This window comes from Anoplopoma fimbria, chromosome 4, assembly GCF_027596085.1.
Source record: "Anoplopoma fimbria isolate UVic2021 breed Golden Eagle Sablefish chromosome 4, Afim_UVic_2022, whole genome shotgun sequence".
NCBI classification, from domain to species: Eukaryota; Metazoa; Chordata; class Actinopteri; order Perciformes; family Anoplopomatidae; genus Anoplopoma; species Anoplopoma fimbria.
Window position 1 is genome coordinate 7,621,530 of NC_072452.1, and position 24,330 is coordinate 7,645,859.

At 43.0% G+C, this 24,330-nt stretch overlaps 1 protein-coding gene across 1 annotated transcript in view; it reads right to left on the bottom strand.

The window, feature by feature from the left end:
- Window positions 1-24,330, bottom strand: part of tenm2a (teneurin transmembrane protein 2a) — a 152,837-nt gene that overhangs the window by 123,017 nt on the left and 5,490 nt on the right. The window contains 1 exon segment of the mRNA XM_054596937.1: window positions 12,135-12,428. Within this exon segment, the coding sequence (XP_054452912.1) occupies window positions 12,135-12,428 (294 nt within the window).

The window sequence follows — 24,330 nt, forward strand, 5'->3', positions numbered from 1 at the left end:
TGTGATTTACTGTCTGGGCACCATTGATATCTGTACCAAAGTCCAGGGCAAATCATCTAGTAGTTGTTGATATATTTCCTTCTAGTACAAAGTGGTGGACCGAACAACAGATCAACACTGCCATCATCGGAGCCATAATGCTAGTGTGGCTAAACTAAGGGTAGCATCACTTTGACAACAAAACACTTCAAACACACCAGATGTGACCCCCTTAATTAGTCTAACAAACAAATAACTTGCAATAACTTGAAAACCTAAAGCAAAATTATAAGTAAAAGAATAGTGGGATAGCTGCACTAAGCCAAAAACATTTACTGGTTTGATGACAAAAGCAGTATATGAGTAAATACTTGTCAGTTATTGTACCTGTAATTGCTGTTCTTTCCACCTATTCATTCACTATTGCCTATCTGCCAGTTGTAAGATTGATGACGGTGCAGCCTGATGTCCTCCACGGTCACTGGTGGATTGTATATCATTCTTTGGACAGGCGACATCTGTTTGAATGTTTGACCCGGTTGATAGCTCAGTAATTGTTCCATCATATGCTGCATCAAAGGCTGTCATTATGAGAAATATGATTAAGGTTAGTTGGTGACTTTAGATTAAAAGGTGTATATTCGACTCTAATTTTGAATACATTTAAACAAGAATAATGCGGGCCAATAATGTTTCACTGTGTATGCTGGACCTCGCTTCTTGCAAGAACTTAGTATTCCTTTGGTATAAAATGTAGAAATAAATTGGGAAAGCCTGTGGTGTCAGTCGGGGAAGTTCTTGGTGGATATTGAATGCTGCTGAAGAGCGAAAAAGTTAAAATGTACCAATAAATGAAATACTGCTTTAATAAGTGGTGGTAGGAGAATGAGAGTTTTTGATTAGTACAGTTGTCAGACGCTGGCTATTGATAGTACTGTATCTTCTACATCAGTATCAGTGATGAACTGTCAATTTCCTTTTCCGTGACACAACTTAACTCTAAAAGCTTTCTCTGTAATGACTTATATACATATTGAGGAAAATTCATCAGAATATAGTAAGTGTTAGGGTGTTATCCTTCCAACTATTTGCGTACTGTATATGCGCTGTATGGCAAATCAAATATATTTCATGACTTTCATTTCCAAGGAAGTCGTGAATATTTACTTACCAGAAACCAAGGAGACTGTGAACAGCAAATAGTATATTTCTGATGTGTTTCCACAGACAGAAAGTAATAAAATAAGGCATAGAGGGAAATTAACATCAGTAAATATCAGCTGTGATAACTTTGCCTCATACAGGGGCTCTAATTTAACCAGGAGAGCCGCGTCTGAATTTATATTAACAGCAATTTCATTTAAAAATGTCAGTGTCAAGTTCCATTTTTTATATACTGTTCATGTGTAGGTCAGGTCAAATGAAGAAGTTTTCAAGCTGCATATCAATCTGTATGTTTGTAAGGGCTGAAACTATTCCTCGAGACACATCAAGGCTTTGTTTAACCCCCCCGCCCACCGTCCACGCCATCTCCTGGTCGAGGTTTCCGGTGAGTTTGAGGATAAATCTGTGTTGAAATCTCCATAAGGAGAGCTAGTTAACGTTAGTTATTAGCATTCAATGGGCAACACAGTTCTGCTTGGCTAATTAACAGCTAACGTCTGCCGTTAACGGAGGTTCCACTGAGTTAGAATATGTTGCGTTCAAGCCCTTTTCAGGACGAGAGACTATTGAGCGAAGATATATAATCTTTACAGTTGCTTGAAGGAGATGTTTTCACAGCAATATAAAATAGATATCAGAGAGGGATATATGACCTGTTCCTAACACTAGGAATAAGCAGCTTACGACACATAATTGAAACTAGTGGGGACGGTCGGGAAAAAAGACTTAAACCTTTAAACGTACAATGTAATATGGTACTTAAATGCACTAACTGGGCAAAGTTTGCAAATAATATTATTTTAAGCAATAAAATGTTGAAAAGAAACCAATTAGTTGTGCCGTCTAATCAGCTTTTTTGCATATTTACTACTGCTCTTAAATAAAGCTAAAGTATTTCTTTATCCGATTACTCAATTAATGAAATAATCAGTAGAATACTTGATTTCTAAAATGTTATATATCTATATATATAACATACACACTCACACACACACACATTCTAGATCTATATATGTGAGTTCCCCTGCTGTAATTGTGTGTCCCTGCGTGCTGTAAAACCTGATTTCACCTCTTTCTTTTTATTCAAAAGTGCTTCAAGAAGATTAACCTTTACATGATTCCAAGTGCAGAGCACAGAGAACCTGTGCTCCGTTATCTCCTCAGCTCTTTGCTGAATGTCTCATTCCTTTTTCATTCACTCCCAGGTTGTGACCTAAAGTATCACGTCTAACATGTTCATAATGTGCCCGACAAATCCTATTACGCAAACCATATGGCCTAAAAAATGATCCCCACCTCCCGACACACACAGGTTTATTTTCCTTCCTTCCTTACTACAGAGTAAACTCTCTCTCACTCTTAGCACTCTCATTCAACTAATGAAAACAGATGAAAACTCCACAGCCCAATAACACGAACATTAACACTAATTCACGCTCGCAGAGACAAACAATCTCCGAGACACGAGTAAATACGGCTGAGTTTCCGGTAGTCGAGCAGGGAGAAAAAAAAAACCAAAGAAAAACTCACCCTCTGGGAAATTTTCTCTGATCAAGTGCAAAGAGATTAACCAGTTGGACGTGCGCTAATGAACAGGAGATCATAATGAAAGGAGCTCGTAAATGTAGATGAGGCATGTGAAAAAGAAAAACGGTCGGCTTGTATCGGATGAAACGAGAGTGATGCACAGAAAACAATTACTCGACTGTCCTTCTTTTCCATGTAACGCCAACATCCTGGCAACTTTGAACAATGAGCTAAATGTTTCATTATAACAATTACAGTAATTTGTGCAATCACACTTTTTAAAAAGAGCAAGCCTTTGAACCGACTCAGGGGATGATGTTGTACTCTCAGCTGGAGCCCAGTTTGAAGCTATCAGATTGTGTGCAACAGCCTCTTTCAAAAAAAAAAAGAAAAGAAACAACAACGCATCAATTTATAGACAAAACAGTAAATCACGCACAGACAAAGGCAGCAGAGGGCACAGAAGCACATCAAACACAATCACACAGGAGCAGATGGGCCTAAGGTGGGCCGAGTAATCTAGGAGAGGCTACAGTCAGACGTGACTTACTGATTACATAGTCTCCAAACGGATCCTGATCCTCCTCATCATCTAGGTACGCTGACGGGGGGGAGGAGAGGGAGGGGTGAGGAAAGAAAGAAAAAACAGGAAAAACAGAAACAAAAAAACAGAGTTATGACAGAAAGAAAGCGAGAGTTTGAGATTAAAAAATACTGGACGAGAAAGAAAAAATGAAACTTAATTCAAAATGGATACAAGATATGGTATGAATACATAAATAAATGGTGAAGTAAATAAGTAGCAAAAGCGACTGCGGCCTCCCATCATCCAACTTTTTCCCTCCTTCGCTCAATCTGATACCTGCAGCCTTCATTAGGAGGCAAAGCGCTGACCATTAAGCTACAAAACTAGTTTCAGAGACATGCAGAGGAAAATATGATCACTCATAATTGGCTGGAGAATTCTCAATTTGCTCTCAGTGCGCCTGCTCTCTCTCTCTCTCTCTCTCTCTCTCTCTCTCTCTTTCTCCGGCAGGTCTGAAGATGGCATGAGAGGCCATTATGGCTAACTAAATTCCCTATTAAGGCGGCGGCGCGGTCGTCAGCAACTTACAAATCTAACTCCAAAGATATTCCACCGCCACTGTGGCTCTCTGTCACCTAATGATAATACTGTTAGTATGGGTGGGACCTCACTGCAGAGGCACCTGCAGCCTCCTCAAAACAAGAACATTTTTTTTTTTTTTTTTTTGTCCATTGTCAGCTTTATGTGAAATTCCTCCTCCTTCAACTCTCCCGTTCCATTTATTCATCTTTCATGTTTTCCTCTTCTTCTTCTTCTCCTCCCTCCATCACTCCAGGCTTGACTCCCTTTAATGTGAGTTAGCATCCATCTACTGTGATCAATATCCCAGGGCTTTTATTAAACACTGCATCTGGTGTGTGTGTGTGTGTGTGTGTGTGTGTGTGTGTGTGTGTGTGTGTGTGTGTGTGTGTGTGTGTGTGCACACGTGTGAGAGCACCTGCCTCCCTTTGTGTGTCCGTCTTTGTGCATGTCCTCACTTCTGGTCGGACAACGCCAATGAGGGGAGCAAATGTTTCTATTCATCGCCCGTGTTTGTGAACACGTATGAGCACCGCGTTCAGTATGTTGAATGAACCAATCTTTATTGATCCTGACCGCAGGGCATTTTTCAAACTCTAGGCTTAACTCAAATGTGGACACTTAGACACACACACCACACGCATGTGTTTTTGTGTCCACCGATACTTTGCTCGGTCCAGCATGCGTGGCTCTCGCTGCATGGACAAAAAGTCCTTGAACCAGTGGGTGAAGTATGGAGGCGTACGTGCGCGCAGACACACACGTGCGCACTCACAGTGCCGTGTGTTTGTGAAAGCGAGCTGTCAGTGCTGCTCTCACACACCATTCATCACAAGCTACTAATTCTGTTAGACCATTGTCGAAGCCTTTCGCACCCCACGTTGCTCTCTGAAAACTCAATCAGAGGCTAATGCCCCCAACCCCACTAACACACGCGCGCACAAGCTCTCACTCTCAGTTTCCTACTCACACACGCACGCAAATACACACACACTCACAGAAACCCTGAGGGGACAGCGGCGGTCTTGGGGGACCTTGCCAGTCCAACTCTATAAGTGTTGCTTGAATTTGATAGACAGGAGCTGCATGGACCGAGTTACTGGTGCTGGGAGTGGAAAGAAAAGGCTCTACAATCACGTCGTGACATATAATTATAACATGTATTCCAAAGTACGGAGCACTTTTTAATTCAAAATTCTAAATGATCATGATTAAACATTATCTTAATTTACCTTGATTGCAAGACAATCCTTTGAGCGTGCTACTTCGAAACATTCCCTAAAGCAACAACACATCAGCTGACGTGAGCGGGGTTGATTTGGTTTGATTTATGGTGGTGTATTAAAAAAAAAAAAAAAAGAATAAAGAGGACGGCACGGGTGCAGGCACTCTGCCACCTGTGCTAGCAGATTTGATTAGTTAATCAGGAATCACTTTGCCCAACGCGGCTTTTATAAAGCATAATTACAGATCCAGCTACCAAAAAAAAATAAAAATCTTTTGACTGCAGATGTTTTAAGGGGCATTTAGAAAAGTTTTTCTGCTTCGTCAAAAAAAAAAAAGGAAAAGACAGAATTAACATAAAGTTTAAGAAACATAGACCAGCTTCTAAGAGCAAAGAAAATCTCCAATAAAAGAAGGAAGCCAGTGAGGGAAACCAGGCATTTGAGCATGCCCAGACAGGGGAGCAGGGTTAGGCGGAAAGGCCAGACTAAATTTAGCGCCACCTTTTCATTCTCTAATTACGAGATTAATACATCCCGTCACATACGTCACAATACCGCCCTATGATTTATTATCCGGTCGGCCAGATGGGGAGATTGAGCGGGGAGCAGAGGAGACGTCGCCTGAGAGCAGCCAATCAGCATGCATGTGTGATGGGGCGGGGCCTGCTGCGGGTCTGTGTTTATGAAGTCGGCCGTATGAGTAAAACCAAGATTTATTGATGCAAAAACAATGCTGAAGTTGAATTAGGTTCTTAATGATTCCTTAACACGGTGCTCTTTAATGAGGGGGATACACAGAGGCATATGAACACTCCCACACACACACACACACACACACACACACACACACACACACACACACACACACACACACACACACACACACACACACACACACACACACACACACACACACACACAAGCATGTGTAGAGCACTGGACTATGGATTGTGGCCATAAAGCCCGCCCTGGGCTTCAGGTTTAAATCAATGTCAAAGCCTGATCTTATTTCATCTAATGCATGTTTTAATCATTCTCCCTCCTGATCAATGCAGTTTGGATGCAGTCATCAGGCACTGCTGTGGGGGAATTTACAAGCGCTCCTATTCTCTTGCCTGTGTTTCCAGACGGACGTTTTACGAGGCGGTGCACAGCGTGACAGTAAATCTCCTCCTCCACTTTGCCAAAATGAAATCTCCCACTGTCGCTCCCCGCACCCCGTATTTGTTTGTCTCACTGTGTTGCTTGTGCAAACGAAACTTGGATTGGGCCCTGCCAAGTCGACGTTCTAGTCTCTTTATTTTAATAGTGTCTGGAAGGGGCAATAAAAGCAAAGTGTCTTTATTCAATACTTGACAATAAAGCTGGATGTAGGGAAGAAATCCCTGAGTTGCATTTAGGAAACTAATTTAACAGGCTTTACATACTTGTCGGTAATTGGAATTTAGCAGTAAATGAAAAAAAAAAAAACAAATGAAAAAATAATCACAGACTTTATTTTAGAAACTGATTTAACAGGTGCCAGAGGTCTGCAAAAGGAAACAGGCAAACCACATTTCTGGATGAATTTGCACACTAAAGTCAGGTGCTTCTGTCATCTGGGTGGTTTATTTAGTGTTCACAGCCTTTGATATTCAACCTGTGTTTGCACAAAGGTGTGTGTATTATTGTTCATCATCTTACACTGGAATCATACTGTGATTATTTTTTCATATTGTGGAGACATTTTAGTCAATAACATTTTATTAATTAATTCATTAATTTTTGGGCTATTTTGCTTCCATAACATGTCCTCTTTCAGACTATTGGAAAGAAAACATCCAAAATACTGTACAGATGTAGGTGTTTTTTCTACTACTTTGACTTTTTGCATATGAAAAAAGTTAGCATTAAAAGTTAGCATTAGATTAATGGATCATTTGCATATTTAAAAAACAATATTTCAGAAAACTTATAATAAAATAAACAGTTGTCTTAATGTCAGTAATTTCCTGTGGAAGTTGCAATTATTGTTTTCGTAGTAATCTGCCTCTGCACTATACTTTTGCTCTGGTTTATGCTTTAAGATGCTTGTTTAAGAAAGGAGATGCACTTATGACTTCTGGTGACTAGTAGTTCTCTTGAATACCTATGTTGAATACACTTCCTGTAAGTCGCTTTGGATAAAAGCGTCTGCTAAATGACTGTAATGTAATGTAATGTAATGTGAAGTTGCATGGTGATATATTTGTTATTTGTTTTAAACCTTTTCATTTTTTTTACAATACACACCTTTAAAGGACTTTTTTTCTGATACTCTGAGCCAGAAATTCCTACTTCAGTAGCACTTACATAATCAAACTACATTTATATACATTAATGCAAGTAATCAACTGGGGAAGTTTCATGACGATATCTATGAGTTTAATCTTTTATCCTCTTTTCTGGGGTGTCTTCGCTTAATGATTCAAAATAACGTGATGAAAGTACTAATATTGTGTCATGTGATGACAACTGAATCATATCCATGACAACTGCGCAAACTCCATCCATTGATGAATATGGTAAGTTATCAAAATACCAATACATGCCATATTCCCCGTGAAAAACATGTTTGCTTAAATGGGCTAGTTGGTTGCAGCCATTTAGCTCTGTGGCATCTGCTCAAACAGGATTTATCGGTTCCTGTGGTAACCTCCGGGGTCCTCTCCTCTACCATCTCAGAAGCCATCACAGATTGAGAGATATATCCAACGGTGAAAGACCGCCTGCCAATGCTCCAGGACTTTATCTCTGACTTTATCTCTGACTTTATCTCAGGACTCTAACCTCCTCAAGGCAAAACCGCTGTCTACCATAGTCACGATGCTTGGTTATGGGACCGTATTTAGATCTTGTTGGGTGGAGAAGGCTTAGACTTAGTCAATCCTCCACCCATGGAGCAGACCCTGGCAGCTTATCTGGCCCAGACAAGGGAGTAGGAGGCCCCATGGCCCTCCCATCTAAACACTGCAGGTTCTCCACGTTGCAGCTGGAGAAGATCTAACGCCATCTGACGCCAGGCGCTCACCCTCTTGCCGTGAGTTGCTTAAGGGAGTTTGCCGGATGAGGCTGGTGGTTAAATCCAGCATGCCCCAGGGTATTTGGTCTTGGTGCCTAGGGCTCTTTTGGTCCCCATTTGAGCTCATTGATCACAGCCAGTTGGTCATCATCACCACTTTTAAGAGTAGGCTTAAGACCTTCCTTTTTGATAGCGCTTATTGTTAGGGCTAGTTCAGGTTCGCCTTGGTCCAGCCCCTAGATATGCTGCTATGTGCCTAGACAGCCGGGGGACTACCTAGGATACACTGAGCTCCTCTCGCTCCTTCTCTCCCTCCATCTTTATGTATTAATCTCCTATTTATGCACATTACTCAATTTTGCTTCTTCCCCGAAGTCCTTGTGCTTTCTCGCCTCGCAGGTTTCCATGAATCGGAGTTATATCTGGACTGTGATCGTGCCTCCTGCTGTGGCCCTGCTGACACCCACTGCTACTACCACTATTATCATTAGTCACATCACTATTATTATTCAGTGTACTATTATGCCTATTGGCTTTGCTTCTACCATGGAGTCTTTGTGCTTTCTTGCCTTGCAGATTATTATTATAAGTTGTCTTAATTTTTTCCTTTGTTACTCTGCCAACTACTGTTATTATATGAATCATTTATGTCATATACATTGAATGTGTTGTAACTCTTATCTTGTTCATTCTGTACACATGCCATCTATTGCATTCTGTCCATCCTGGGAGAAGGATCCCTCCTCTGTCGCTCTCCCATAGGTTTCTTCCTTTTTTCTCCCTGTTAAAGGTTTTTCCTGTGCCGATCTGAGGGTTCCGGGACAGCGGATGTCACATGTGTACAGATTGTAATTTGTGATTTGAATTGAATTGAAATCGCACAACTTTCTTTTGATTTTACAGCTTGGATGTGACAGCTCCTCCCATGGATATGTCTTTCCTTAAGACTGTTGGCTGCTCTGCGCGACATGAAAACAAGTCCCATACTACATGTGTTGTAGTATGAATCGAGTAAATCGACTGAAAGGGAATGTAACGATATGTCTGTAACTTCTGTTCCCTGAGGGAGAGGAACGGGGTACAACACCTGTTTGCCCCGCTGCACAGCTGGTCTCGGTGAAGAGCAGGGCCTAACATCTGATCATCTGCCTTAAAAGATGTGAATAGAGTTCTCTTCGGGTAGGTCACGCTGAGCGGAACATCACACACTAGATGTGTTCTACCTCATTTCTCTCCCTCAAGGAACAGAAGTTTTAGACTAAATTTGGTTTTGTTTGCCTGTAATTTTTCAGCTTTTCCTGCCTGCCTTTGGGACGTTGGGAATGTTAGACTGTTTTGCTAAAAGTACATCTTTAGCTATATTCTATTTTTCTCTCTCTTTGTCCGTTGCATGCAGACACACTTATATACGAATAGAGCAGCATGGCCCCATACATATATCTATGCAGAAGTTCTACTAACAAAACCATAAAGCAGTATTCAAAGTTCTGCTTGTTTACATTAGGTGTATATGTGGTGCTAATTGTGTTGAGACTAGCAAAGGCACCAGGCATCACAACTGACGAATGCTATCCATACAAAGGATCACACTCTTTAATTTGTTATCGACTCAGGTTTTGTGTGTTTTTCTTTTTTTTTTCTCCAGACATTTCAACTTGTCCTGTTTTTAGACATTTAAAAACTAGTAGGGAAACTAAAATATGGGAAAAAAAGTTCCCTTCATTTTCAAATTATTTTTGTGCCCATGTGTACTACATTCATTATTATTATCATTGTTATAATTAAACAAAATTAGTTATTAAGTTAAAACAAATGAGGCAAAAGAAAGCTGTGATTTCATCCAGCCGGTTGCCCTGGTGACATAAAAACTGGCACACACACACAAACACAAATAGAACTTTCCCTGAGGTTTGTGATATCTGTCACCATTTCTCTGCAGGCTTTCTATTTTGGTAGTGAAATCTGCAATAGGGCACACGTGCACACTCATCCACATGTGCACTCCTGCCCTGAAGGGGAACCCTAGACCCTTAAACCGACACCTGTCAGTCATGCTGGCAAGCCGCACTGACAGGAGAATAACGAGAGACGGTGAGAGGCGCAGCGTGAGCACAAGAAGACAGAAGAAGAAGAAGATGCTTGAAAAGATAAAAACGAAAGGCGGGAGAGGAGGCAGATGAAGAGGAGGAGGAGGAGGAGGAGGAGAAGCAAGTGGAGGTGAGACTTCTGAAGCTTGTTAGAGACGCGGCAAGATGAGAGCGGCGCGGCGTGCTGTTTGGTGTTTTTAGCACGTCACCGTCTTTTTGATTTGTTAGCATGTGTTTATGATGTTGTTTCTCTGTCTGCCTCTGTCAATCGCTATTATTAGACCCTCAGATCCTCCTCCTGCTGTTTTGACACTCCCGTTGTTCCTGTTTCACACTTTCTCACACACACACACACACACACACACACACACACACACACACATATGCAGGGTCCCGTAGACAGGGAGTAGCATATAGAGAGACAATGACAGTAACATACACACTTGTAAATTCAGCATCCGCACCGCTTCGGGGTGCAGAGGCTGGTTTGGGTCTGGTGGGAGTGAAATCTTTTTTTTCCTCCGGGTTGCTTTTTGAGGTGTGACGTACATTCGGTCTCAGATGTTCTGTTTGCAGGGGCGAAGGATGAGATTTGCCTCTTTCAGCGCAACTAAATAACTAACGAGTTGACTTGATCAGACGCGCTCGCACACCTGGTCCTTTTATCAGGCTGCCGTCGCTGCCTCTGATCTGATCGCGCTGGCAGCGACGGCAACACAGACTGCCTGATCTAAATCTCTGGTCTGTGAAACCAAGAGACGAGCCTGAGAGGTGTGAGCCGGTGGTTCCCCTGAAAGCTTCAGTATAGAAGGCAAACCTGCATTTAAGTTGAATTGACTTTAATTGAGCAATGTTCTACATAATCATCAATATGAATGAACAGACAAGTGAATGTTTGGAAATGAATGTTACTCACGATGAAATATAAATGCATGAAGTTTCCTTTTTGGAAAGTGAAGAACAACTTTTTGATCTTCTCGACAATCATCACTCGGTGAGATCATACTGCGGGCGAACCATTATCACAATGCAGAGCGGGATTAAGAAGCTTATTTCACGAGGTCTGGAAAACGCCGGCGACAGAGCGCTCAATGGCGTTCTCCTGGCCCTGAGACAGACAGACAGAGCGAGAGCGGCGTCTGCGGCTGATATCTGCGGCGGCGAGATTAGCTCAGTAATTAACCACAAAGCAATTATCGGGCGGTGGGATGAGAGGCGCGTCTCATGGAAGGTGTTTCTTGACGTGTTTAATAGGTGTTGAGTAGTTTGATCAGCCGATGTAAGTTGTTTCTGATTTCGGAGGCCCGCAGTCCAACAGAGGTTGATCCACAGCTGATACGTGTTTCCGCCGAGAATTCAATTAATTAGACTGTTGCTTTTCCTTCCTTCCACTTTTCATTAACCTCCATTGACACTTCGGCGAAGCATCCGCGCAGGTTTTTTCACGACGGCGTCAAGATTAACAAGGAAATGGGAAGTTGGCAATAAACAAAGTTGCCAGAGGATAGCAAGTCGCTCCGGGAACATCACACCCTCGCACTTGCGTGAAGATTCAAATACATCGTTCTCTTTGAATGCATCTCACTGTTGGATCAAAGATATTAAAAATGCTCCCGCTTCCAAAAAATGTTTTGGGGGATTTGGACTGGCAGACCAGTTGGGAGACCTCAGCAGATATGTGGTATAAGAGGGTGGAGTTAGAGGGCTAATGGCTATTGATGGATATAGTATGGCTCTGTGGGGTTTCGAGGGGGGTCCAACCACTGCTGTTCAGATCAGAAACAGAATCATTCAATGGCTGTTTGAGAGGCGGTCTAAAGATTTCAACAATATCGACAAAATTGTGTAAGATATACATTCTCGCTCATAATCCCTTTAAACATTGACTTTTCCGCTATATCCGACGCGTCCTCCTCGATTTGTTCTCACTCCTGCACGTCTTACTCACTCTCCCCCTCACTCTTTCCTTTTGATAACCACATCCCTTCAAGAGTCCTTTGTCCTACCTGACTCGTCGTCGGACTTGTTGTCGTTCTCGGAGTCGGTCAGGGTGAGGGCGGAGTTCTCGCGGCTGGACACCCCCGAGCTTCGGCGGGACTTTACCCGTCCTCGTCCGGCCCACAGCTGGATGGCTCGCTCCGGGGACAGCGGCCCCTCGGGGTCCGAGTCGGCGTCGGAGCCGGCGCTGAGGGAGTAACCCCTCTGGAGGAGGCCCAGGTCGGGACAGTAGGGGACGGCGGCGGGGTGCGGCGGGGGAGTCGGCTCGCATACACCCAGCTCGGCCAAGGTGAAGTTGCCCCCTGCGAGGGAGAGAGTGGAGTTACACGGGTGGAGGGCGGTGAGTAACATCGCTAAAAAATAAAAAAAGGATTAAATGGAGAACATTCACACAAACAAATGCTCCCACAAGCAAACACACACACACACACACACACACACACACACACACACACACACACACACACACACACACACACACACACACACACACACACACACACACACACACACACACACACACACACACACACACACATCTCTAGCTAACAAACCCACAATCACACGCAGAGAAGCACACTAATTATGAAACCACGGAGGCGGAGGCTGAAAATTGGTCTTTGTTGTGGCAGGCGGGTGGGGGAGAGATGACACAGCAGGATTCAGGCACAAAGTAGCTGCTGGAAGGAATATGTACCGGCCCGCAGGCCTGCTAAAGCGGGCTTGGAAGGCCCGCCTCCCTCGTTTTACTTCTCAGCATTGGCATTCACGAGGTGTTGATGTGAGATCAAAGAGCTGTTCACTGGGGGCCTCTCAGACTGTAGTGGAGCTGCTCCGCTGCCCTTCTGGGTTTGATCACCTCCCCACCTAGCCGCCGTCACGCACCGGACCCCCAAAAGGTTCCGCGGGATACACTGCAGTCTGCCGCAACACCGCCTAAACACTCTCCCCCTCAAGACAAACCGACTCGTCACTTCCAAAATAAATATATAAAATTATCCAAATTAAAGCACATCAAAGGAGATCAATAAACAGTGCTGCAGCCCAATTAAATCCAAGCTGAGGAAAAAGCAATTAAGGAAAAAGGCATGCTCAACCAATTTATTCTCTATACTAATTAAAAGAGTATTGTGGATGCAATCGCTCACCATCAGCTGTTGGGGTAAAGGGATCGGGGGAAAAACAGTTGTGATTCACTTCATTAGCGGTTTGTGAGGGAGGGGCGAGGGAGAGGGGCGAGTGAGGAGACGGCGGCATTGTTGGCGGCACACTGGATGAATCAGTGCGCCGGGAATCACGCAGCTGTGTGACTTGGTTAACTGGGACTCATCAGGCGTACGGACGCAATCAAACGGGGAGAGAGGAATTAAGCAGATGAAAATCGTCCGCTGGATCTCTTCATGGCTCCTCTTCACGGATTCGCCCCAAAAAAAAACTGGAGAGTTGCGCCTGGAAAGTAATGAGGAGAGGGAGGGTATGGGAGGAAACTTAGCACGGGGAAAGTGGTGACAGGCTTTGTACTTCTACTCAGACGAAACAGATGGGCTGGACTTAGAGAGGAAGAGGCACGCCAATAGCTCTACAGGTGGATTTTAGCTCCTGGGCAAATGCTCGCCAAGCATCCAAGCGGCTACGGATCATACCGTTCCTCGTTTTCCTCTTGGCTTCTCTGTCCTTTCCTCCCACTTATCACAAAAGGATGACAAAGGGAAACTCCTTTACTATAACTGACACAAGGGACTATTACAATGTGTTGATATTTCACACTACAGCACTACTGTATCTAGCTCTAGTGATGAACCCATACCTGAGATGAAGTAGCGCAGGAGGACGGGCGAGAACTCCAGCAGGCCTGAGAGAGTAGAGCACACGGGTTCCTTAACATCAGTGAGAGAATCATCCCAGAACCCTCCCAACTGATCGCTAGGGAAAAGTGTCTGCTCCACAATCACAGGGACGATTATGCAAATCATCCCATCCAACTACAATGACAATAATTGGGACGCAAACACATCCTCTAGTCTAAACAAACACTACATGGAAGCAGTAACACAACATCAAAGTGTGTGTGCGTATGTGTGTGTGTGTGTGTGTGTGTGTGTCCACTTATATCTAATGTTACATCCCACAGGCCACCATTCTGTACAATTAACATGCCATAACCAGTGATTACAAACGCAAAAATCCAATCACCCCTTATCGCCGTGCCCGTCGGGTGCAGCCAATCTACATGTACTCAAAGAGAGATGGAATCGGCGAGACGGCTTGAAGCGGACATGAAAATGTATCTCAGTTATTCCGCAAATAGAAAAAACAATCGCATGTCACATGGTTGCTATGATAGATTGGGGGGGCAAATGCAGGGATTAATTCTAATCAGATCAATGCTTTTCTCTCGATGCAGTTCTTGAGCTTATAATGCGCATTAATGGCTGTTTCGAGGCCTTCTGCAGCTGCCTTGGGCTGCGCGCATCTGTGTCTGTTCATTGTGTACACGCCGTCATGTACGTTTGCCTGTCAGCTGATCAGTGCATTCAACACGTATGAATAGGACTGTGCTATGAGGCGAAAAAGCAGCGCAGTGTAGAATGCTTCCCTGAATGCTTTCAGTAATTGAGTGAGAGAAAGGCAGAGGAGCAGAATACAGAAAAGAGACGGCTTGAAGCGGACATGAAAATCTATCTCCGCAAATAGAAAAAACAATCGCATGTCACACGGTTGCTATGACAGATTGGGGGGGGGGCAAATGCGGGGATTAATTCTAATAACACATGTCATAGTATGTTACAGAGTTTCGGAGCACATGGAAAGCCTCAATGAGCTGAATCTAATTCATATGAAAGTAGGACAAGAAAAAAAAGAAATTATCTAGAAACGCATCCTTGAATACTTTTCCCGAAGGGCAAAGCTTAAGAAAGGGAAAAACCAAGGCAGTCAAACAGCGTGAAGTATGTGAGAAAAACAAAGAGAGAATAGAGGATACTAAGTAACACGCTCTACACGATAGAATGCAATTTCTAGCCTGCGTGGAAACATGAGATGTACAAATGGGACTCAATCAGCATATGCTGAATCAAATTCAAATGAAAATGGGGCTCTATTAAGTGAAATAGGAGTAACAAGACAAAAAATGGAACAGAAGAACTAACTAACAAGTGGGAAGAAGCCACTTGTTAGGTGGCTGAAAAAACCCAGCCACCTCTGAAGTCCTCCAAGTGAAAAGTGAAGATACATACGCCATTTTTCCGCGCCCTCTAGAACGACATTAAGAGGTGTTTCCTACTCAACAATTACAATTTTAAACACTTGGTTGTGGTGCGGGAACGCGTACCAGGAAAGCTGTCCTCAGGGTTAAAGTCCAATGTTTTGCTTATCCCTCTCCCTACGCAGACTTTGTTACTCTATAAAAACTTAACCTAACTTCCTCCTTTGCTCCCATAATAATTACCACGACTGTTGGAGGGATTTTTCCACTTTTTGAATCAGTTCAACCTTGAGTCCAAGTGGACGTTTGGGCCACATTGACCTTGACCTTTGACCTTAAATATTGAATACATCCATTCTTGAGTCCAGGTTGACAAATTTGAAGAAATTCCCCCCTAGGCATTCCTGAGATATACAGATCATGAGATGGGACGGCGGGACAGACTGATGGATGGACTGATTGACGGAAGGACAAACGGTGCTGAGGCCTAAAAACACAGGGCTGATCACCTTTCTAAAGGCAACAACTTCCAGACCACACTGAATCTAAAATATAGACACTGGTTTACAAAGACACTTCATTTGTTTGAAACATTACATTGTTAAGGCTGCAGCTCCACTTGTCTCTTAGCTCAGCTGGGTCTTTAGTTTCCTGCACCTGCCATGCATCATCATTTAGAGTATTCATGCGCCGCACGTTGTGCCTCGGAGAGAGAAAAATAAAGTGACACAGGGGAAAGAGAAGCATCTCGTTGGAACGTGAATACAATAGTGTGAGTGGGAATGGCGTTTGCAGTGATCCATTAAAACCGCATGTACTACCCTTGATAAAAACTCATTATGGATGTGTGTGGGAGCGAATGAACGTGTGCGACGTTGCGGTGTTTTGTGTGTGTGTGTGTGTGTGTGTGAGCGCGCCCGCGTGGACGTGCATGATTGTTTGTGGGTAGATAGCTTTGTGGGATAGAGTGGCCTATCATTAAAAAATCATTTGTGCTTGTTAGCAGTTTGACAGGCAAAGTATAGGCAGCAGGACTCTGCATTATGCTGGTTTGCCTTTCCCTCACCCCACCGTGTAATTCTGTACTGGATATAAAACAGGCAGAACGTGTGGGTTTCAAATGTCTGCAATTAAGTTGCTTTTTCCAGATCCCATAGTTTGCACTGCAGGCCACCCTTGGACATTCCATTTTCAGCTTTTGAGCGAGCGCCAGCTCCGAACAATTTGTGATTCGCCCTGAAGTGCTGAACTAGTGAACTGATTTTCCTCCTGGGTGGAGGACGCATCAAAAATCAGGAAGCAGCCGCATCTGGGCACGGCAGGTTCCCCAGCAGTCCCTTTTGAAACGGCCGGAAATTACTGTTAATAACAGTAAAAGCCTTATTTTCTTTGTCACAGCGAAGAATGTGCAAAAAATGTGTGGCTAATAGCAGCCAAAATGTGTCATTTTTTTAAAAAATATTTTCCATTTTCATTTGCATCCAATTCAGAAGTCATCTTCACAGCACTTTAGTATCCCTGAACAAATGAATTTTGTCTTTTGTGTTTTCTTTTCTGTGAATTAGGGAGCAATACAATATACATATAAATTCCTTCCCAATAATGGAGAGCCTATAAGTGACGCAGGAGAAAGAAAGAGTCAGGGAAATGATGGAAATGACAAAGTAGAGACAATATAATAGTTAGGACCCAACTTTAAGGGCTCGCATATTCCCGCTCTCCTGCGATCAAGATCCAAACTGGAGTTGCTCATCTGTGTCTCCAATAATCTGCCCCCTTCTAGTCGCTCAGCAAAATGCATAAAAAAAATTAATTGAGCTGCTCAGTGCGCTATTAAAGGACAGCGAAGGAGAGTTGGATTGTAAAACTGAAGACGAGGAGGAATAGTACAGTTTTTTATTATTATTCACACATATTTCATATTATTCGACTTCACTATTTCAAAACTCTCTGCACAGCGCCTTCACACACAGGAAAATTGAAACTGAATCTCGTAATCCAAAATGCTATAAATCAACCAACAAAAACTTTAATATGTACCACACTTTATTTTAATTATTTTGTTTTAATGTATTTCATTCTAACGGTTCTGAATTTGTACCTCTTTACCTCCGTGCTGCTGTTACTTGGGGATCATAAAGTCTTATTTTTCCTTATCTTATCTCGCTGGAATATAAAAACTAAATTACATACTGTGTGGAAAGAACGTTTACTGACGATACGGGAATAACAGCAAGCCCATCAGAGACTACAGTACAGATGGCATTCCTCTCTGTCATCTCGTCTCTCTCTCTCACACACACACACACACACACACACACACACACACACACACACACACACACACACACACACACACACACACACACACACACACACACACACACACACACACACACACACACACAAACACACACTCTCTCCTCTCACTGTCACTGTCACAGCCACTATTCATCCTCCACCAGACACTTGAACATCTCTGCCCATGCTTATGTATATCAAGTGCTTTGTGTAGATAGCAATGAAATTAGTTAAGAGTAAAGTATGTAAACATGTCAAAAATGGGCCGAATCCAGGCAAGAGACAGTGGCTGGAGTATGGAGGGAGAATACATATGAATTCATGATTTTGAAAGACATTGAATTTATTTTTCTGTCCAAGCAATGAAGGAAGATCCGCAGGCTTCGCTGTGTGAAAAGGAGACGAACATACTTCCTCTGAAGTTGATAAGGGGTAGAAATAGAGAGTAAAACAGAGAGTGAGGCAGTCCGATGATGAAAAAGGGGAATCATAAGATGAGGTCATGAGGAGTGATGAAATCCTCAGTCATGGTAAATGGTGTCTGTGGGGGAGAGACGGAGGGAAAAAAGATGGAGAGGGAGTGCAGACAGACACCTGGAGAGCAGGAAAGAATTGTCTGTCCTGTTCACAGAAAAAGGTCAGGGTCAAAGGTCACGGTTGTATGTGAGAGTGGAGTTTATGTGGTTGCAGTTGCAGTTACAATTATCACACACACTGTTATTACTCTCACACAAACACACATCACAGCAGCGAAGAATACTAATAAACGTCTTGACAAATCAGGGTTTCCATGGTGATAAGTTGAAGTAGTCTATCTTTGCTGTGACTTTATTTCATTTTCTTTTGAAAGAAAATTTACACACAAAATTCTTATTTGGAAATACAGGCATGTTCATGTACGTATGTTCATATCAGACAATTCTGCAGAGACGGACGGATACGTGCCTCTGGACTGGTAAAAACCAAAACAAAGCTGACTTGACCATGACTGCTAATATTGCTATTAGGCAGCTGTTTGCATACATCTTCATCATAACAATTTACTGAGGCCATAATATGTCAATGTTGTGTTTACAGCTTGCTCTGCTGCCCCCAAGTGGCTAAAAAAAATGGAGCTATAACTTTACGCTTAAGGACATGGTAGTTGTAGTTCATTTGCTATAACCACAATGTTTCCCTAACCTTAGCCACAGTGTATATCCGTCCACAGATATTGTAAAAAAAGGTGTTTAAAAAGGGGGTTATTGAATGTTATATTATTGCTATTTAGCAGAATTCTCAATACCAATATTCTTGCAAATATACAATGTCTGTAACTCATATCGTCAAACATGTACTGGGCCTGTTAGCTATTAAGAAAAACAACAATAATCCTTATAATAATAAAATTGATAAAAAGATTATTTTCTGTGTTTCTTATCTCTCTCTCTAATCAACCTGTAAGCCCTTTTTTGTAGTATTAAAGGGTTTACGGGTATTACTGTAGAAGTCTTTCTTTTCTCTTTGGCTAAATATCTTATCTCAGTCATCACTCTCATGACCATCAGATAAACGGCTTCATCCCTCGAAAAAGGAGATTATTCCTTCACTCTTCTTTGCCGGGATTAAAGACAAAGTGGTTTGCAGCAGACGATGCTGTCAAGATTAAAACGATTCATCTTGACATCCGGAAACTAAATATGTGCATTTATGCTCCAACAAGTAAACAAAGCGTTAGCACACATACTATCACTTCAAACACTGACACATTCATTTATCTTAATGGGCATGTCAGGGAATCAAGGTACGGTTGTTGGGGAAACAAAGAAGAAAAAAAGAAAAAGAAAACGGGAAACGGTGAAGTCACTGTGTGATCAGATTGGAATGTGGATGTTAATTTATTTAGCGTTTCATGAAACGGCGCTGTTACATCTTCTTTTCAACCCGTGTGTTGCCTCCCGAAGTGCTCCTCACTGTACATAGTGAGTGAGTGGCAGTAGCAGAGATATGTTCAACATTACCTCCACTGTGTGACTGACATGTCGTGACAGGATGACGGGGCACTCTGACATTCAGCCTCGTAGGGCTTGGTGTTGATTAATCGTCAATCCATTTCCTACACACACACACACACATGTGCGCGTACATATCATATATGCATGTGGCGTGTCATTAACGCCCGCCATTAGCGGGGCAACAGCGACGGCAACAGATATGCCCAAATATGAGAGTCATGGTCAAACACTTCCCACATCTCCCAGATGACATCCGTTCTTTTGGAGCCACGGGAGGGCCCTTGCGCGTCCTAATGAGGAGGCCCAAAATAGGTGTGACAAATGTCATCTGTCCGCTGGGCGAGTTCTACTCCTGCCCCAGAGGACAGACGCCTGGGCTTGGACAGGACACGACAGGACGTGACACGACACTGTGCACTCTGGAGGAGGTCTTGTCACTGAGAGGTGTAGCGCTAAGCAGAGAAACACCTCTCATGGACGAGTAGGAGGCTCGCCAAGCTGACCAGCCTGGGAGACGTGACTCGCTGTTGCCTCGAACTCGAGGGTAAAGCACTTACATCTAATAAGGAGTCACTTTTGGAATTAAAGTATTGTGAGGAATGCTGAAAAACCCCAGTCTTTGAATGGATGGAGAAAGTGTACTGTTGCCAATTGAAAGTGCAGTGTTGCACTGTTGAGCTACAGCATATATGGATCTTTTGCAGTGTATAATAAGAAATTATTATACGTTATGTTATATATGAATCTGTGCTTTAGTATAAGTTGATGTTGAACATTCTGAATAACACATTTCTATGTTATTTAATACAACTGGAAATGAGATATATGAGATTTATTCTGGGATTCAGAGAGTTCTCTATCTCTGGTTGGACATTATCAAAGCATGAAAAGGGTTTTCTTTTGTGCTCCCTTTTCATGTAGTTGGCAATGGAATTCTTGAATATAAGGCTCCCTTCAACAATGCTAAATATTTAGGCCTATATTAAAAAAGGAAAACCACACAAGTAAAAGCAGTATGAATTCTCAAACATAAAATGGTGCAAGTTCAAATAAAGGTAAATGTAGATCAATATCAGTATCAGTAAGTATAGTAGGAAATGTAAAGTGACAGTATAATGGTAGAGTTTCATAGTGAGGTCAAAAGTCGTATGGCCTGTTTTGTGAAGCTGTCCCTGAGCCTGGTGGTGAGAGACCGGATGCTGAAAATATTAGAAAGTATTTAAACACCATAGCATCTGACCACTTTAAAAGATAAAACAGAAAACATTTAAGTGAACTTGTTTGTTCTTTGGGTCTATGAACTAAGTTTAAAATTCTAAATCGTGAACTACTTCATTAGAATCTATGTGAACTGAACTTTTGAGGAGTTCTTTGTGAAGTGTGAACTCGATGAGTTGGTCACATAATATGTACTTATGCTTATAAGGGGTTATCTAACGGCAGGTCTGCCTGGGAGTGACTACTGGCTGAGGCGATACCAAGGTTCAAATCTAGCTAGCTAGCACAGTACGTAGAACAAATATTTAAACCACACTGGCAGACAAAACAAGAGAAAAGTTTTAAAAATGAATATGTGACCGAATCACGGAGTAACGGTTCGATGTTGAGGGGCACATTTGGGCCTAGGTATGAGCATAAATCATTTCTATATCAAGTTGTCTTGTTATATGACCTATCAGCGGAGGAAAAGCCACTCTGTGTTGTGGTACTCTTTGTTATTTATGTATATCATTACACCGCACCGCCTACATATCTATGGAATTCTTCCACCTTCTCACGTCCACCATTTCTCCCCGGGTTCTATTGCATCATTCTTCATGTGTGTTCATCTGCATGGTAATCTTATTGTGATTGAAGTTTATTTACACAAGGCGGCAGCTGGAAACGCAAATAATTTGCATCGCTATCATTTTTTGTCACTAAAGCAAGGACATAGCCGGCATCTTAACACACACGTGTGTAAGCAATGTGTTTTACATCCACTCACGCAAACACGTACACAAACACATTTAAATAAAGTGGCTGGGGAACATGTTTAATTACAGCCTCGGAAGCAAGTGACTGGGCTGAGAAAGGAGAAAAAAAACCAACAACACTTGATAACACTGACATTTACAATCTGCCTCATTTATCAAAAGCTGCCAAAGCCGAGTCAAAGAGGGTCATTACATTGTAAACATAGATTAACTCAACCCTCACAAAACCCACACAACGATATCTGATGAATGATTTTTATGCTAAGAAAACTGCAGATGTCAGCGTGCATTTCCCTGGATTCTGTCAATTAATTGTCTTGTTTGTAACCCGATATTTACTCGCGTGCGGCTCACGCATGTGTACGATTGAAGGCCGGTGTTGGTGCTAAATAGCTGGCACCTTCAGCATGCATTTCCCCGGCCTCCTCCTATTATTTGTCTAATTTGTTACCCAGTCTTTACACGCGTGTGCATGCACCTGTGCCAGCGTTGGTTGTTAATAGCTAGCGCTTTCATCGAACGTACAGGATCTGACAAACGACGCTGAGGTGCACTCCGGTCTGAAAGACTTGTACTTACTGCCAGTCATTCTACTTAGTCCCAAAAACAACTATTAGTCACTCTCCTGCTTCACAAGCAAAAGCTTTTTATTTATTTTTTTCAGGCTCCACCGAGATGCATGGAAAAGAGCCAATGTCGGTCTGTAAACTGTGATCTTTCTGACACGTACAGTAGCCTGAGTGTGTGTCTACGAGTGCCAAATGCTGGACCAGATGTTACTTGGAGTTAAAGTCTCCCTTTAAAGACCTTCCTTGCATGTGTAGGGGCCACACACACAAACCCCGCAAGAGCAGTTTCCTGTCTATAAAAGAGCGATTACGGCGGTTGGGGTGAGAGGGAGCGCGCTGAGGATTGGAGGAGTCGGCCCCAGGATATTCTTCAGCGACTCCTCCGCTCCGCTGCTGCAGCTACGGGATGCTTTTGAGTGTCAGCAGCTGGCAGAGGCGCAGAATGCCAGGGAGAAGACAAAGATAAAGAGGGATCCGAGGAAGAGGGGAGGGATTGCATTTAATCTCGCCATTTATTTTTAATTGCACGCAGCTGCTTTGTTCTCACTTTGATCATCAGCAGTCCAGGTTGACTGTGACCCAACGGAGGGCATGCATTCCTGCACAGAAGCATACAAACGAACATGATGTATTTTCTTTATTTTGGTGGGGATATTTTTCTTTTCTTTACCCCTCCCAACTTTAAATGTCCAAATCCCAGTGCACTGCAGTCCTTGTCACTGTCTGCGGAGGGCTGCAGACAAACGTTTGCTACTTCTGTGACACATGGTGCCACCAGCCGCTGCAAGCAATAAGCTTCACCAGGAGGCGTTACACGTGGTAGTTGCACACTGTTTCCCCCTAATTCGACATATTCACCATTGTGCAGGAGCCCTGACTGAGCAGAGGAAGTGGCTACTGAAGCAACAAGGACAAACACTCGCACTGGTTTCCCACCTGCAACCACAGACGGTTGTGCTCATTGGACTACCACGACCATGAATCAAACCCTGAGTGTCTGCAACGGTGGAAGAGAACTTTACTCCTGTACCAACGCAGTTTGATTTCATGAAATTAAGTGTGAAAAGGAAGTTTGCAGTGAACACACCCCATCTTGCTAAGAAGTGATCTACAGTGTTGAAAGACTTGAGAATGACACATTTATATCCTTGTAATATAAACATGGCGGGTACCTCTCATCCCCGCCATGGAGGATTCTGCAAATACGTCACACAGGAAGCTGCTCTCTCTAGAGGGTCAGTGTTAATGCCTGAATCTTGCTGAAGAGGGCACACACATTATGAGAGGCTGCTGCTGCTGTCCTTGCAGATACTTGGAAGTGTTCTCTACTCAAAGAAGAAAATGCCAATTGTTGTTAGTTGTTAAAATGACCGTACAAGTCAGTGGCGCCATAAAGTGTAGTTGCAGCTCGCCAATAGATGGATGACATGATGGTGGTAGGCTAACGTTAGCTTGTCATTCTCCGGAGCGGCGGGGTGTACTGTAGCTGGCTGTAATTCTGTAATTCTGCATGATCGAATTAGCAAGCTAGCTAACTAACCAGCTGTCTGCTAGTTAGCTGGCTTGCTTGTCAATTCCACAATGTTTTAATGATACACCGGTTACAGAAAATAAGCCATACAAAGTTGCTGATATTAATGTGCAATACTTAATTCTGACAAAAGTAGGTGAATGAAGCATTACGTTGTCACATTTAAGCATTTACTCTGGCTCTCTATGCTAAGTAACGTAAATGCTACCCTGCATGTTTTAGTTACTGCAAAACCAGACTTCACTTACTCTGTGACTAGAAAAGTCTGTTAAGTTTATACAGAAGTTAGTCCGTTACAACGACCTCAATGGCGACAGTACGCATAAAAATGGCCGCCACTCTGACAGTCACACTGTTCATTTGAATGGGAATGTTGGTTCTGTTCCTATTTAATTTCTATGGATGCCTCTCTGGCACACAGCATGCTACCGACCACCCAGTAGTGCATTTTCCTTGCCATTCGGTCTTGAATAGAGGCAGTGGAGGCAATCATGCCAGGATACGAGTGGCAGACTTTGGCAGACTTCTTGGACGCAGCAATCATTGGCTACTGCAGTCATTTGTCACTTCAAAGTCAACGGAGAAAAGGGAACGCTGAATGCGTTAACATGGCCGTTACACCGCCTGT